This window comes from Crocuta crocuta, unplaced genomic scaffold (assembly GCF_008692635.1).
Source record: "Crocuta crocuta isolate KB4526 unplaced genomic scaffold, BGI_CrCroc_1.0 scaffold59, whole genome shotgun sequence".
In the NCBI taxonomy this organism is placed as follows: Eukaryota; Metazoa; Chordata; class Mammalia; order Carnivora; family Hyaenidae; genus Crocuta; species Crocuta crocuta.
In genome coordinates, this window is record NW_027551578.1 from 4,137,833 (window position 1) to 4,151,571 (window position 13,739).

General features: G+C 45.0%; 1 protein-coding gene across 1 annotated transcript in view; it reads right to left on the reverse strand.

Moving 5' to 3' along the window:
• Positions 1-13,739, reverse strand: part of PCNX2 (pecanex 2) — a 300,955-nt gene that overhangs the window by 249,457 nt on the left and 37,759 nt on the right. Inside the window, exons 5-8 of the mRNA XM_077751690.1 lie at positions 11,843-13,150; positions 7,140-7,287; positions 6,857-7,002; positions 4,581-4,674 (exon numbers count right to left, since the gene is read on the reverse strand). Of these exons, the coding sequence (XP_077607816.1) occupies positions 4,581-4,674; positions 6,857-7,002; positions 7,140-7,287; positions 11,843-13,150 (1,696 nt within the window). The remainder of the gene's footprint in view (positions 1-4,580; positions 4,675-6,856; positions 7,003-7,139; positions 7,288-11,842; positions 13,151-13,739) is intronic.

Sequence of the window (13,739 nt, forward strand, 5' to 3'; positions counted from 1 at the left end):
TGAAGCCCGCTGCGGGGCTCGAACCCACGAACTGACAGCGAGATCATGACCTGAGCTGAAGTCGGATGCTTAACCGACTGAGCCACCTGAGCACCCCTGCTCTGGTATCCTTCTTTACATTACAGATAGAGGACGCTCTCCCCCGTGCACATGCCCCACACACAGTGGTCTGTTCATGCAGGGACTAAAATACTTCAGTTGACTTGCTTGCTTTTATCCTATTTACAACAGTTTTCCCTTCATACAATCAAGTCAGAGATGCCCAAATCATCATTACATCACAAACTTCCATGAAAGCCAAGCCTCATTATGAACCCAAAGAAATGAGGCTCCCATGACGGATGGCATAGCTTCCACTGTCCCTAACTCTAGGGAGGACTTTCAGACTGTTGGAATATCCAGCATAAGCTCCTCAGACAGCAGTCGAAATCCAGAAGACCACAGGACTCTGCATAGCACTCAGCTGCTTTTCCTGAACAGGAGTTAACCAGATGGCAGCCCCTTCTCCACTTCTCCAGAAGAGCCGAGGGAGCCTCTTCAATGCTATAACTTTGCTGAGTGAAGCGATGGGAGTTTTGTTCTCACGCATTCAACAGGAAGCACCGTGCATCCCCTAGGCCCAAATGGGCCATTGAGTTGCCACAACACCCCATAACCAAGTCCCCTCTGAACAACTAACTTATTTCAAAGCACAGGCAGTATAGAGAGCATGGATATTCTCAATGGTCTGTACGTGTGAAAGCAAACATGTATATTATTCCATTTTATCTGTGAAGCACAAAGAGAAGATATGCATGGCCATGTGCCATTCTTTCCTGGGGCTCTTAAAACCAATGCCCTGCCCAATTACCTTGGGGACAGGGCAGGTGGCCAAAGACTTAGGACCTGGCATGGGAGGTGGTGGGCCAAGAACCCTCAATCGGCATGTTCACATACAAGAAATGCAGTGATGACCAGGGACCTTAAATAAAGTTTTTCTTGGAGTGGAAAGCTGCTTCTACAAAACTTGACCATTCTTTTTTTTTTTTTTTTTAACATTTATTTACTATTGAGAAACAGAAAGAGACAGAGAATGAGCAGGAGAGGAGAAGAGCGAAGGGGAGACACAGAATCCAAAGCAGGCTCCAGGCTCTGAGGTGTCAACACAGAGCCTGATGCAGGGAGTGAACCCACAAACTGCAAGATCTTGACCTTAGCTGAAGTCAGACGCTTAACCAACTGAGTCACCCAGGTGCCCCCCATTATTCTTCTTAGAGAAGCTCAGTAATTAATTTAATCGAATGATTTTACCAGAAGCAAAGTCCTCACGGGGTCATCTATTGATTTTTGCTGCCCCACATCCATCCACCCTACTCCAAATTTACCCCTAAAGAGCCACCCCCTGCTTTCTCAGAGGGAACTTACAATTCCAGTTCTGCACATGAACGTAGATCTCAGCCAAGTACTGGCCTTGGTGCCTGGGCTCAGGGAACGTGGTCCAGCCAGAACCAAATCAGACTCAATGAGATTTATATTGGGGTTCATGGGAATAGGCATGTTGTCCTTGCTGGACTTGAATGAGAGAAGACATAAGGCCCACGGCTACTACAGGCATCTTCTGACTGCCAGAGTGGGGTATTTGGGAGTGGTGTCAAAACACAGGAGCAGGAGAGAGACAGAGAAGGAAAAACCACACCCTTGAAGACAGCTACAAGATGTCTCCATTACACGACCCCAAGTTCCCAAGGTAAGGAGGCCTTTTGACTTGGATTCTCTCAGGTGTAGCAGGAAGGGGGTCTAAGGAAGGGTATGTACCATAAAAGGCAGAGCTTGGGAAGGAATAACCTGAGGCTGCCCAAGGGGTTCTCGGCACACACACATTCAGCAGCCCCAGCAACCACCCTGGCCAGAAGCTCTCTCGCTCTGAGTTAATGCCCTGTGGCAAACCGAAGCCCAGGCAGCTGTGGAAACAGAGCACAGGCTACACATAAAAGAGCTCTAATCTGGAGAGGAAATGCAAGGGAGACGAAAGAAAGCATGACTTGTGGGAAATTTAATAAAGGGAGAGCAATGAATGGGGGAAACTCAAGTTAGCAGGTGGCTCTGCGTGAGGCGAAACCTAAGGAGGTAGATAGAGCCTGCTAGAAACCTTGCAGGCGCTCTCTCTGGTTCTTATTTGCACGCTGTACGTTTTTAACTTTTTAAGGCTCTAAATGCATGCCTTTATTCTCACTGGCATTACCGGCAAAGGCTATTAAAGCATTTACAGAGGGGAAGTAAAGCACGTTTACCCATGAAGATAATAATAGGAAAGTCTTGAAGCTTTATTTTGGGATAAGATAGGGGGCTTGTCATTGTTTTAAATTTAGTTTAAAAACACTACAGCTTGCAACTGAGGATTGCAGGATAATGTGACAGTTTTCCATGCTGCATTTATGTGGAATTAAGTATTTGGCTCGAGAAAGCTGCCATCTTAGATGCTTCAGTCCATCAAGCCCTGTAAGGAATGTCCTGGAGGCTGGGGCTCACGTGAGGGCAGCAAACCCCCCTCTTCTCCTGGGTCTCCATTCACATAGGGACTTTGTGTGTCTTTTGGCTGGAGAGAATTTTGTTTTCTCGGTGATTTTTTTGTTTTGTTTGTTTTGTTTTGTTTTTGGTATTTGAGAGAGAGAGAGAGAGCACATGAGTTGTGGGGAGAAAGGCAGAGGGAGAGGGAGAGAGAATCTTCAGCAGACTCCACACTCAGTGTAGAGCTCACTGTGGGGCTCGATCCCACGGCCCTGAGATCATGACCTGAGCCGAAATCAAGTTCAACCGATTGAGCCACCCAGGCGCCCTCTGTCTATTTAGATGGGAACGTGGGCAACCCAGAGACAGAAGAAGAATGGAAGGCTGCAAGTAATGGAGAATGACAAGGGGCATAAGGCAAGGTGACAGGCTGCAAACTCCCCCCCAAATCAGGTGGGACATGCGTGATGTCCCTCGGGCAATCCTGGCTGCCCAAGAACAAAGGGGGGCGGGGAGGGGCAAATTGTTAACTGATACAGATCACAGTCCTGCAGGGTCTGAGCCTCCATCGCCCCTCCATGGTGATGTTTACGGCAGGAGGAAATGGCCGATGGAACTCAATTTCCTTGTAACCTGCAGCCCACCGACACACGCTTGAGGCCGGCAGAGTCAAAGCTTCTCCAGGAGCTCCCTACTGACTTCATGCTCGTGCTTTGCTGGGGCAGAAATAACCTTCCCCTGACAGCAGCTAGGCCTCCAGTATCCCGTGAGCCCTTAGCACATGAAAATCCCCCCGGAAACTTCCGCTGGACTTTCCCTCCCCTAACCCCACAGTACATAACCCGTCTCTCCTCATGGTCCCGGGACAGCTCTTTCTGCCCTGGGTCCTGCCCCCTGCTTTCATAACATCCCCTTTGTGCACCAAAGACGTCAAAATTTCTTACTTGGTCGTCGGCTCCGGACACCACGAACCCTACTGTCACCCCCTCCCCCTAGAAAACCTCATCAGAGAATATGCCTGTTTCCCCTGGACACAGCAGGCAGCCTCAGGGCCGGGCCCAGTGGGGCCAGCATGGCCCGGGAGAGCCACCACCTACGACACAAGGTGACTCCACGGGAGTGGCTGGCACCAGCGCTCTTACGCAGCAGTGGCAACAGCGAGGAAACACCCTAACAGGCTGGCGCACAACAAAATTCCACTTGGACACCAGACGGCTGGAGACACAGACTTTCTTCTAGGCTCGCAGGAGGCTCCTCCTTGGGTCTGCCATGCACACCTGTGCAGGAAACTTGGCCCCAGAGCACTGAACGCAGGCTCTGGAATTACGGTTCCCGTACCTCCCTTTGAACTCCCCAGACGTGAAGCCTGAGGCATTCGAATCACACCACAGAGGACTCCCATAAATCTTCATACATACGTGCAATTCTAAAGGAACGTACGTGAAAACTGTGCTTCCACACTAAAGAGCAGGCAACTGAGGTTGTCCATGTGAATTCTCCGCAACGAATCTCAAAGTCCAGGGCGGACAAGGAATTCCGCCCGCCACTAGTAAGGTTTACAGCTTGCCCATGAATCCGGGTATATTCCAGATGCACAGGCTAACTCAGTATCAGACTGAAGTAACGTAATTTAGAACATGATTTAGTAAGTTATGCAATACATTCTGAAGGAAGGAAAATAGGGAAGATGTTTAGATGATCTATCTACAAAAGAGCTGGCCTTCATTACTGAGGGTGAGAACTAGGTTTCTGGTCCATTCCTCAGGACAAATCTAAGGCCCGGATCTTGTGCTGTACCATCGTCCAACCACAAGGGAGCACTGTTGCTTGCACAGGACTCCTCTCTCTTCATATTTACATGCTATATTCATTTTTGGACGTGGCTACTGCAAAAATGACTCCGTTTATTTTTTATTTTTCTACGATGTCAGAGTTTCTTTTTCTCGCACACAAAACCCACGTGCTTCGACACCTACAAACGGGTTAACACATTCATTCTACACCAGGATCCTCACTTCATTTGCAGTCAGACTAATTTGCATGCCGCCCAGCAACCAGAGTGCCCCCAAACCTGAAACCAGACCTCCACTTACCGAGCTCGAGAGAAGCTGTCATAATTTGATGGCTGATGGTGCAAAGGGCCTTCTTTCTGATTTCCAGACTTTAAATAACAGGATCTAATTTCCCCTAGAAAACCATGAAATTTCAGCGAAGAGTATTTAGGCAATATTTGTATACGATCATTTCAGCTTATACATTTTTCAAGTTAGAAGGAACTCATTTTGGACTGTTTTCATAATAAGATGGTAGTCTAGGTCCATTCTTTATATTTTTCCACAGATTTTGTAACTAAAAAATCTTCTTGATGTACCTCTCTAAGAGTATGCTCAGACAAGTTTGCCTCAGTCCTACTAATTAATTGCTTTTGATCAATTAATTTGCACCATCCCTTAATTCACTTTTATATACATTTGACCCTGGGACAACTCAGGGGTTCGGGGCATGGACCACCCACACACTTGGAAGTTCATGTGTAACTCTGGCTCTCCCAAAAACTCAGCTACTAATTAACAGGGAAAGCCTTACGCATAAACACAAAGTCATTTAACACACATTTTGAATGTTCTATGTTTTATATATTGTCTTCTAATAATAAAGTAAGCCAGAGAAAAGAAAATGTCATGAAGAACATCATAAGGAAGAGAAAATACATTTATAGGACTGCACTGTATTTATACGAAAAAACAAAAACAAAACAACAGATGCGTGTAAGTGGACCTGTGTAGTTCAAAGCTCTGTTGTTCAAAGGTCAGCTGTTTTCAGTTCATTGTCTTGTACATTTTCAATATGTGTCAGTATGACAAAACATACCAGGCCCATGTTTCTTTGTATCATGTGCTAAAAGAGGCTTCTCACGCGCGTGGATTTGACTGGTGGAGCGCATGAGACCTACCCTCCCCACCTCGGAATTCGCAGATGAGCTGTGGCACAGAGCACTGACTAGTGTGTCAGCCTGGTAATGAGGAACAGCAAGAGATGGAATTAATTTGCAGAGTTAAATTAGTCTGCTAAAGAGGTTCCGGGTATTGAGGTGTGAAAATCAGTTCACTTTGTAAATGTAAATGGTCTCTCCCCAGAATAGGCTTGAGGAGTACCTTCTTCAGGTGACATGGGTGCATAATTAACTGTGTTAGCAGAAGCTGGAATGGAGGCTGAAGGACAGGACCTCAACGTGAAGGCTCCTCCCACCAAGAGATACATTAATAAGGAAGACAACACCCCCCTGGAGGCCTTGATATGTTGTTGTTTAGAGTGTAAAAGACTTCTTATAAGTCTGCCGATGCAAAAACACTTCAGACCACAAAGGACTGATGTATAGATAGGGTAACCATATCATTTATTATCCAAACCAGGATCCTTTTGAGAGTAAAATAACAAACATTACTTGATGTATAAAAAACATTAATTGATGTTTTGAGCCAAAAACCCATGCTCAAAAAACAAGGATGTATATCACTTATCTACAGAACTTTGAACTTGCCACTTAATATTCCTTCCTTCCTCCTTCCCTTCCTTTCCTTTCTTCCCTCTCTTTCTTTCTCTCTTTCTTCCTTCCTTCTCTTTATTTTTTTTCTTTCTCTATCTTAAATCCTTTTTATAACAAAGCACTAAAAATATATATCAAGGTCAGATTTTCAACATCCATCCAATAAATATTTACTAGGTACTAGGCACTGCTTTCCTAAAGTTTACAGTTGTGAGGGGGGAAATACCATTAATCAAATTATTATAGGTCAATAAATAATTAGACGTTATAATAGTATCAAAGAAGGAAAAAAACATGGTTTTAAGAGCAAAGTGCAGAGGAATCTGACTAAGTCTGGGGAGGCCAGAAAAGGTTTTCCCAAAGAGCTTTCTTTAGAATTAAGATATGAACAATAGGGGCACCTGGGTGGCTCAGTTGGTTAAGCGTCCAACTTTGGCTCAGGTCACAGTTCGTGGGTTCGAGCCCTGTGTCAGGCTCTGTGCTGACAGCCAGCTCAGAGCCTGGAGCCTGCTTCAGATTCTGTATCTCCCTCTCTCTCTGACCCTCCACTGTTCATGCTGTCTCTCTCTCTCTCAGAAATAAATAAAACATTAAAAAATTAAAAAAAGATACAGACGATAAACAGCACATTGTGGGCAGAGGCCATGCTATGTGCAAAGGCCCTGAGGCAGGAAGGAGATCACTCTGCTCTGAGAACATTATATGTGAGCAACCATAGGATTAAGTCTTCCTGTTCCAAAGTCTAGTGCTGAGGCTAAGAGACTATGTGGGCCTCAGAAAGCCACCAGCTTTATCCCTTCTTCCCCGTCAGTACAGACTTACCATGCTCATCAATGAAGACATGCATGGCATCCACAGACATGTCATCTTGCACAGATGTTTCAGGCCCACTGATGACTTGCAAGACAGAACTATCTTGCTGGGAAGTCACCCTGTAGATTATTTGTCTTTGTCTATTGCCCTGGAAACTTAACATATATAAGAGTTTCAAAAACTGTTCGGAGCTCCTTCTTATCCTTAACAAACCATTAAAAGAAGCAGCCACCAACTGAGGTTGCTTCACACGTTGCACGAACGTGAAGCTAAGTAAGTAAGTTACGCTCACAGGGTCGTGATCTTGGCAGGCTCAGTGAACACGGGGCTGGTGCTAGTGTGGTCTTGACTTTGCACGTCTGGTTTTCCTTGTTTGGAACTGTGCCCATGAGGTTTTTCACTTTCCTGGAGTTCCTCCTTTTTCTCCTGGGAGCAGTTATCTGAAAAACATCATTTTTATGTGTTAACATAATGTTAAACAAGAAATGAATGTGAAAGTCCTTGGAAGTAAGTTACCAAAACTGAAACAAGAATAGACAGAAAATCTACATAGCTCCTATGAATTCAGAATGTGCTTAAATACATTGTAATTTTACTAATGATGACAGTACCCAAGTATATTTGAAAAACAGACGCGTTTATATGTTAGAGACAGGTGATTTAGAGATCTATGGACACTGTGTACTCTAGATTCAGAGATGCCTTTGAAATAACCCCAGTGACCACTGGGTCACTGCTCAGTGGGCAGAAAGTCACCCATTTAGATTACTTGGGCCTGAAAGGTTCATAACTCATAAATGGACAGCATCAGATGAAAAAAAATAATTACATAAGCAAACCTGGCTATTTGGGAGCAAGGCCCCTTTTGCCACTTTAAAATCTTATCAATCATTCCTTCTCCCTCATTCTCCACATCTAAGTTTTCAAGGTAAAGGTAGATTTAGCCCCTTCATAAAGTGGATATTCATTAAAGAGCTGACTTTGAACTATATACTTGGCACCGTGGAAGACACAGTGAGATGCAACACCTGCTCCTTGCCCCGGGGAATAATTTAAGGTGAAGAAGAATGCCAAAATCAATAGGTACGGACAGGTTCTTTGAGTTTCTGCAATCCTCTTTAAATAACTGACCAAAGCAAGAGTCGTGATACCGTGATGCACAATGGAACCCACCCCTGAGGGTCAGCCCTTCCTTGTCTGAGGATACACCCCAACAGCCACTTTTTGGGTTAAAATAACCACTGTATCCCCAAGACCAAAGACACCAAGAGTTATGTTCTTCAGAGTAAACTGTTGTCTAAGTGAGTGGTTTGAACCCACAGGTCCTTTCAACACATGCCATTTGAAAAGGCCACCAAGATCTGCATGGGCCCGCAAAGAGTCAAATCATGTAAGCTCCCCTGGAGTATGAATCCCACGGGTACGTATATAACAGCGTTTTTCATCCTCAGCCTCCAGGCAATTAGAGACACATCGCTGGCTTCTATGTAAGTCCTGAAAATAAACATTCCCAGCGCATCTGTGAAACTACCATTAGAATTTCTTGGATCCAAAAATGTTTGCCTTTCATTCGACAGCTTGTCAAGACAGAAGTTTTCAGTTTTCAGGACACGCATTTGTGAGAAAGTGCTATCGTAACAAGTAGCGTTAGCCAGTGATCATATCACGTACAAAGTTGCAGAAAGGCGAAGGCAGACAGCTCCACCCCTTCGTGCTACACAAATCTGTCTCCTATTTATTCATGTCTCTTTCTCATATTTTAGCCTCTCCTCTTTTTTTAATTTTTTAATGTTTTATTTATTTCTGAGAGAGAGAGAGAGAGAGAGAGACGGTGTGAGCACAGGAGAGTCAGAGAGAGAGGGTGACACAGAATCTGAAGCAGGCTCCAGGCTCTGAGCTAGCTGTCAGCACAGAGCCCGACGCGGGGCTCAAACCCAAGAACCGTGAGATCATGACCTGAGCCAAAGTCGGACACTTAACCGACTGAGCCACCCAGGCGCCCCTAGCCTCTCCTTCTCTTAAATGAGTACATTGCATTAGTCAACATTCAGACTACGTGTTTTCCTTTTTCCCCTTTAAAATAACACATTCACGGGAAGTTTCTATTAAAACAGTGCATATTAACTGTATGTAATTAAAACTAGAGGAAAGAAAAAATTTTAAATCACTCTTAACCCTATCATGCTGATACTGGAGCCAGTTTGATACATACACCATACCTGTCTTTTCTGTTAGGCATATATTTTTTTTACAAAAATTAAGTTATAATACAGATATGATTTTATAACTTGTGATATTTATGGTAAAGTATCATAAATATTCAATGACATCAGATATTCTTATACCACATAAAAATGGTAGTTCTGTAATATTACACTGATACGCCATAATTCATTGGACTAGAGCCCTATTGTTGCAAATTTAGGTTGTTTCCACTTTTCCATACTTCAGATAATTCTTTTTTTTTTAATTTTTTTTAACTTTTTTTTTAAATATTTTTTATTTATTTCTAGGAGAGAGAGACAGAGAGACAGCGTGAGCAGGGGAGGGTCAGAGAGAGGGAGTCACAGACTGAAACAGGCTCCAGGCTCTGAGCTGGCAGTCAGCACAGAGCCCGATGTGGGGCTCGAAACCACGAAACGCGAGACCATGACCCAAGCGAAAGTCGGACGCTTTAACCAACTAAGCCACCCAGGCGCCCCCATACTTCAGATAATTCTTCAAAAAGCGTCTCTACATACATTCATGATGACTTTCTTAGAAATTCTAGAAGAGACTGAATACAAAATAGTCAGTGGCCACACAAGATATATATATAAATAGAACTCTGACCCACAATCTACAGCAACCAGCTCAGGTCTACAGCAACCAGCTCAGGAAGCCAACATACTATGGACAAGTCAGACGTGTAGAAAGTCAGATGATTATTTCTAGCCAACAGTCCTGGAAGCCAAATGATAACCTCTGTAAGAAGCAGCCCCAAATGGCCAGGACTTGATTAATTACTGAGAGCCTTCCTGACTTTTATCCCTGCTTCCAGCCGGAGAGAGCCAAATATGCCCCGGTACCAATCACGCGGGATGCTGTAATTAGCCTGTCCCCAGTCTCCCCAGCCTCCCAGCAGAGCACACCTGAAGCCTTCCTTTTCTCTGCTACAAAGCTATCCCACTCTTCCACCTGCCTTTGAGTCTCTGCCCAAACACAGGTAATGGTGGCTGGCTCCCTTGCTGTAGCGAGCTCCGAATAATAGCCTTTGCTTGTCACTTGAGCGGTCTTTGTTTATTTCCACAAAGTTAAATTAAGCTGCACCAAAGCAAAACAAAAACACGGTTTTCAAAGGCTTTTGAGACATGTGCGGTTTTCCATAGCCTTGAACCTTAGGATATCCCCAAGCCCTGACGATAATCATAAAGCCCTTTGCGGGGAGGGCCTGGGTTGGAAATAAGAGTAACACACGGAGAACTGGGAAATCATGTATCTTTTTACAATCATGGAATGCTCAAGCACTGTTCCACTATCAAGCAGGAGAAAGGTGAGGGCGCATTGCCTACGCTGCTGCTATCATTAAACACTGTCGCGTTGTTTTAGAAATATACTCTGAAATTGGGTTTTTGTTTTTTTTAAGATAATTTATTGTCAAGTTGGCTAACATACAGCATATACAAGAAATCAGGTTTTTAGATAACAGCACATGACAAATTATTATGTAGTGACAGAGGAGCAAGAAGATATTACCGATCTCCAAGACGTAAAAGACTTACCTCCTTCTCTTTTATCCTTCAATTAAAAACCTCTGTCCTTTCCTGGAAGGGGTCAATAATCCACTCTAGCTCCTCCCTCCCTGCCATACAGGCAGATTCCTGAAAACAAGCCTCTTCTTTTCCATAGAAAACTACGTAGCATCATTTCTTTGCACATCCCTAGATTTCCAATTTAATACTGTTCAGATTGAATGTGGTTAGCTGGCAAATTTAGGAACAGAAACTTAAGGAGACAAATCAAATAAACCTAACATGTGACCTGAGGGGAAAATCAGAATAAAAGGCTGAAATTGATTATGGAGGAAGACTTTTTCCCTATTTTCCTAACTGAATCCTCACAGTAAATCTGCAGCATATTGTTACTCCTGCTTTATTGAAGAAACTGTGACTCAGACGGATTTAGTAAATTGTCCAGTCTCACCCAGCTGATACTGCGAAACCAAAATTTGCCCCTGGGCTCTGAGGTCCCAAAGCGAGGGCTCTGTCCACCCTACACAAAGCTTCCTGGGAAGACACACATGTACAGACCCACGCTATCCAATATGGTAGCCTGTAGCCACATGTGACTATTTCAATAAGGTTATATGAGGAGTAAATGAGTTAAGATGAGAGTAACTATATAATTTATTATTCAAACTGGGAACACTTTTGAGAGTGAAAGGTGGCATTATAGTGGCAAAATAACTATAAATGAGGACCCTGTGGGGCAGATGACAATATACTGTCATCCTTATTAATTCACGTAAAGTGCTGAGGACAGTGCTTGACATAAATTAAGAGCTGTGTGTTTGTTATAATTATGTTTACAAATTGGGATACTTAAGGCATCCTGCATACAGGACTTTATAACGGAACTCAACAGAAAAGTGGATTCATCTCACAGAAACGTACTTTACAATCAGCTTTCCCAGATACATCTACTCTATAGAGAGAGAGAAATCTATTGTTCTTGTCACTGTGATAAAATATAATTGCTTATTTCCTTGCAAATCAATATCGTGGCCTTCTAGGAAAGCCAAACATTCACTCCTATGTCTCAAAGCTCCTGCTGGCGTAAGCCCATGTTAATATGTGCTCAACACACAGTTTAGTATTGGCACATTCGGCAATTATCAATAACACCAAGCAGCAATGGCCCAATATCCCGCCATCTGCAAGACCAAATCACAGAAGGTAATTAACATACGTATTGCCTTCTTTGCATCATCACGACAGAAATTATGTGGAATCATACCTCTAAGAAGCCCTCTGTCTTTGTTCTGCTCCACCGCACCATTCCTTTCGTTGGATGCCGCCAGCTTGGAAGTATTGATTGACTCTAATAGGGAGACAAATTCCAGGAAGTTGGATTCATTTGGCATTTGTCCTTCCTTAGCCTCTAGGTCAGATTTGGAAGTTGGTATTGTTTTTTCTTTATCGCCAATAACTTCTGCGGAACTTTTGCTCAAGAAGACATCTGTCCCGCTGTCCACGCTGAGAACCCGGGTGTGTCTCTTTTCATGGCTGGTTTTGCAAGATGATGGGTCAAGGTTAGCCTGGCCTTCCTTTGCCCCCTCAGACTCAGGGGCCGCATGAGGTGTGAATGGGGGTGCTGTTTCACAGCGGTCTCCTGTGGGGGACGGACTGCCGTCCTTTGTGGCATTTCCCCCTTCCCCAGACTCATAGCCAGAACACTGATTGGATGACGCCTCCACCATCAATCTCTCGGGAGTCCTGTCACCTCCACTGCCTTCGGGACACATAGCGCCTCCTGCCCCATCCTCAGAGAGCTCCAGCGTGATGACAGGAATTCTTCTCTGCTCTGTGTGGGGAGGACTGGCCACCCCCGGGGCAGCCGGCTCAGCGTCAGACTTTAAACCGGCTCTCTCGGTGCCCATCACCTTCAGGTGGAGGGAGCTTTCCAGGTCTGTCATGGAGTTCGGAGTACTGCTCATGGTGATGACAATTTTAATGGGTTCATGCAGACTCAGTGGGTCTCCTGGTTGAGAAGTATCAATGAGAGTCACAGCAACCTCGCTATCCGAGTAGTCCACTTCCTGGTTCAAGGGCGGGTCCCCCTGGCGGGAGGCATCCAGTGACGCCCGTGCAGGCACAGGTCTGGCTATAACAGTGTTGCACTGAGGGCAGCTACTGCTCAGGCTGTCCGGAGGGGACTTGCTCTGCAGCCCTTCCCGGAGGGAGCCTGGGGCGTAATTCGCGGGTTCTGGACTGAGGACTGAATTCTCACTCCCCCAGGGTTGGAAAGAGACTTCAGTTTCTAGTAAGTCGTACTGAGACAAAGACAAGTGTGGCAACTTCCTCAAGGCTTCTTTCTCCACTAAGCCGCCCTCAGATCTGTGGCGGAGGGGGGGCTGCCCCTTCCCTCCCCTCTCCTTCCCCTGATCGCTGGCTCCACTTTCTGCCACAGCCCGTTTCATGGGTATGACTGGCGGGGTCATGGTCTCCGGCGCGCACGCTTTATAGGCAGGCGAGCCGTCCGTTCTGATTCCAGGTGAGGTAGATGACACTGGTGCTACAGGTTGGTCTTCTGAGAAAATGACACCTGAAATAAACCACAAGCACCTTCTTAGCTCCCGAAACGGGTGACTGATGTCCCGGGGCAAGGCCTCGTAATACAAGGCGAAAAGCAGCACTATCAACCCATGCGACTGGATGCTTATTTTTATGCTTTTATTTTTTTTTTTTAATATAATCTATTGTCAAGTTGGCTAACATACAGTGTATACAGTGGGCTCTTGGCTTCGGAAGTAGATTCCCGTGATTCATCACTTACATACAACACCCAGTGCTCCCCCCAACAGGTGCCCTCCTCAGTGCCCAGCACCCATTTTCCCTTCTCAACCCCTGCCATCAACCTCAGTTTGTTCTCTATATTTAAGAGTCTCTTATGATTTGCCTCCCGCCCTCTCTGTTTGAAACTATTTTTTCCTCTTCCCTTCTGTTAAGTTTCTCAAATTCCACATAGGAGTGAAAACATGGTATCTTGTCTTTTACTGACTGACTCATTTCACTTAGCATAATGCCCTCCAGTTCCATCCACGTTGCTGCAAATGGCANCTAACATACAGTGTATACAGTGGGCTCTTGGCTTCGGAAGTAGATTCCCGTGATTCATCACTTACATACAACAC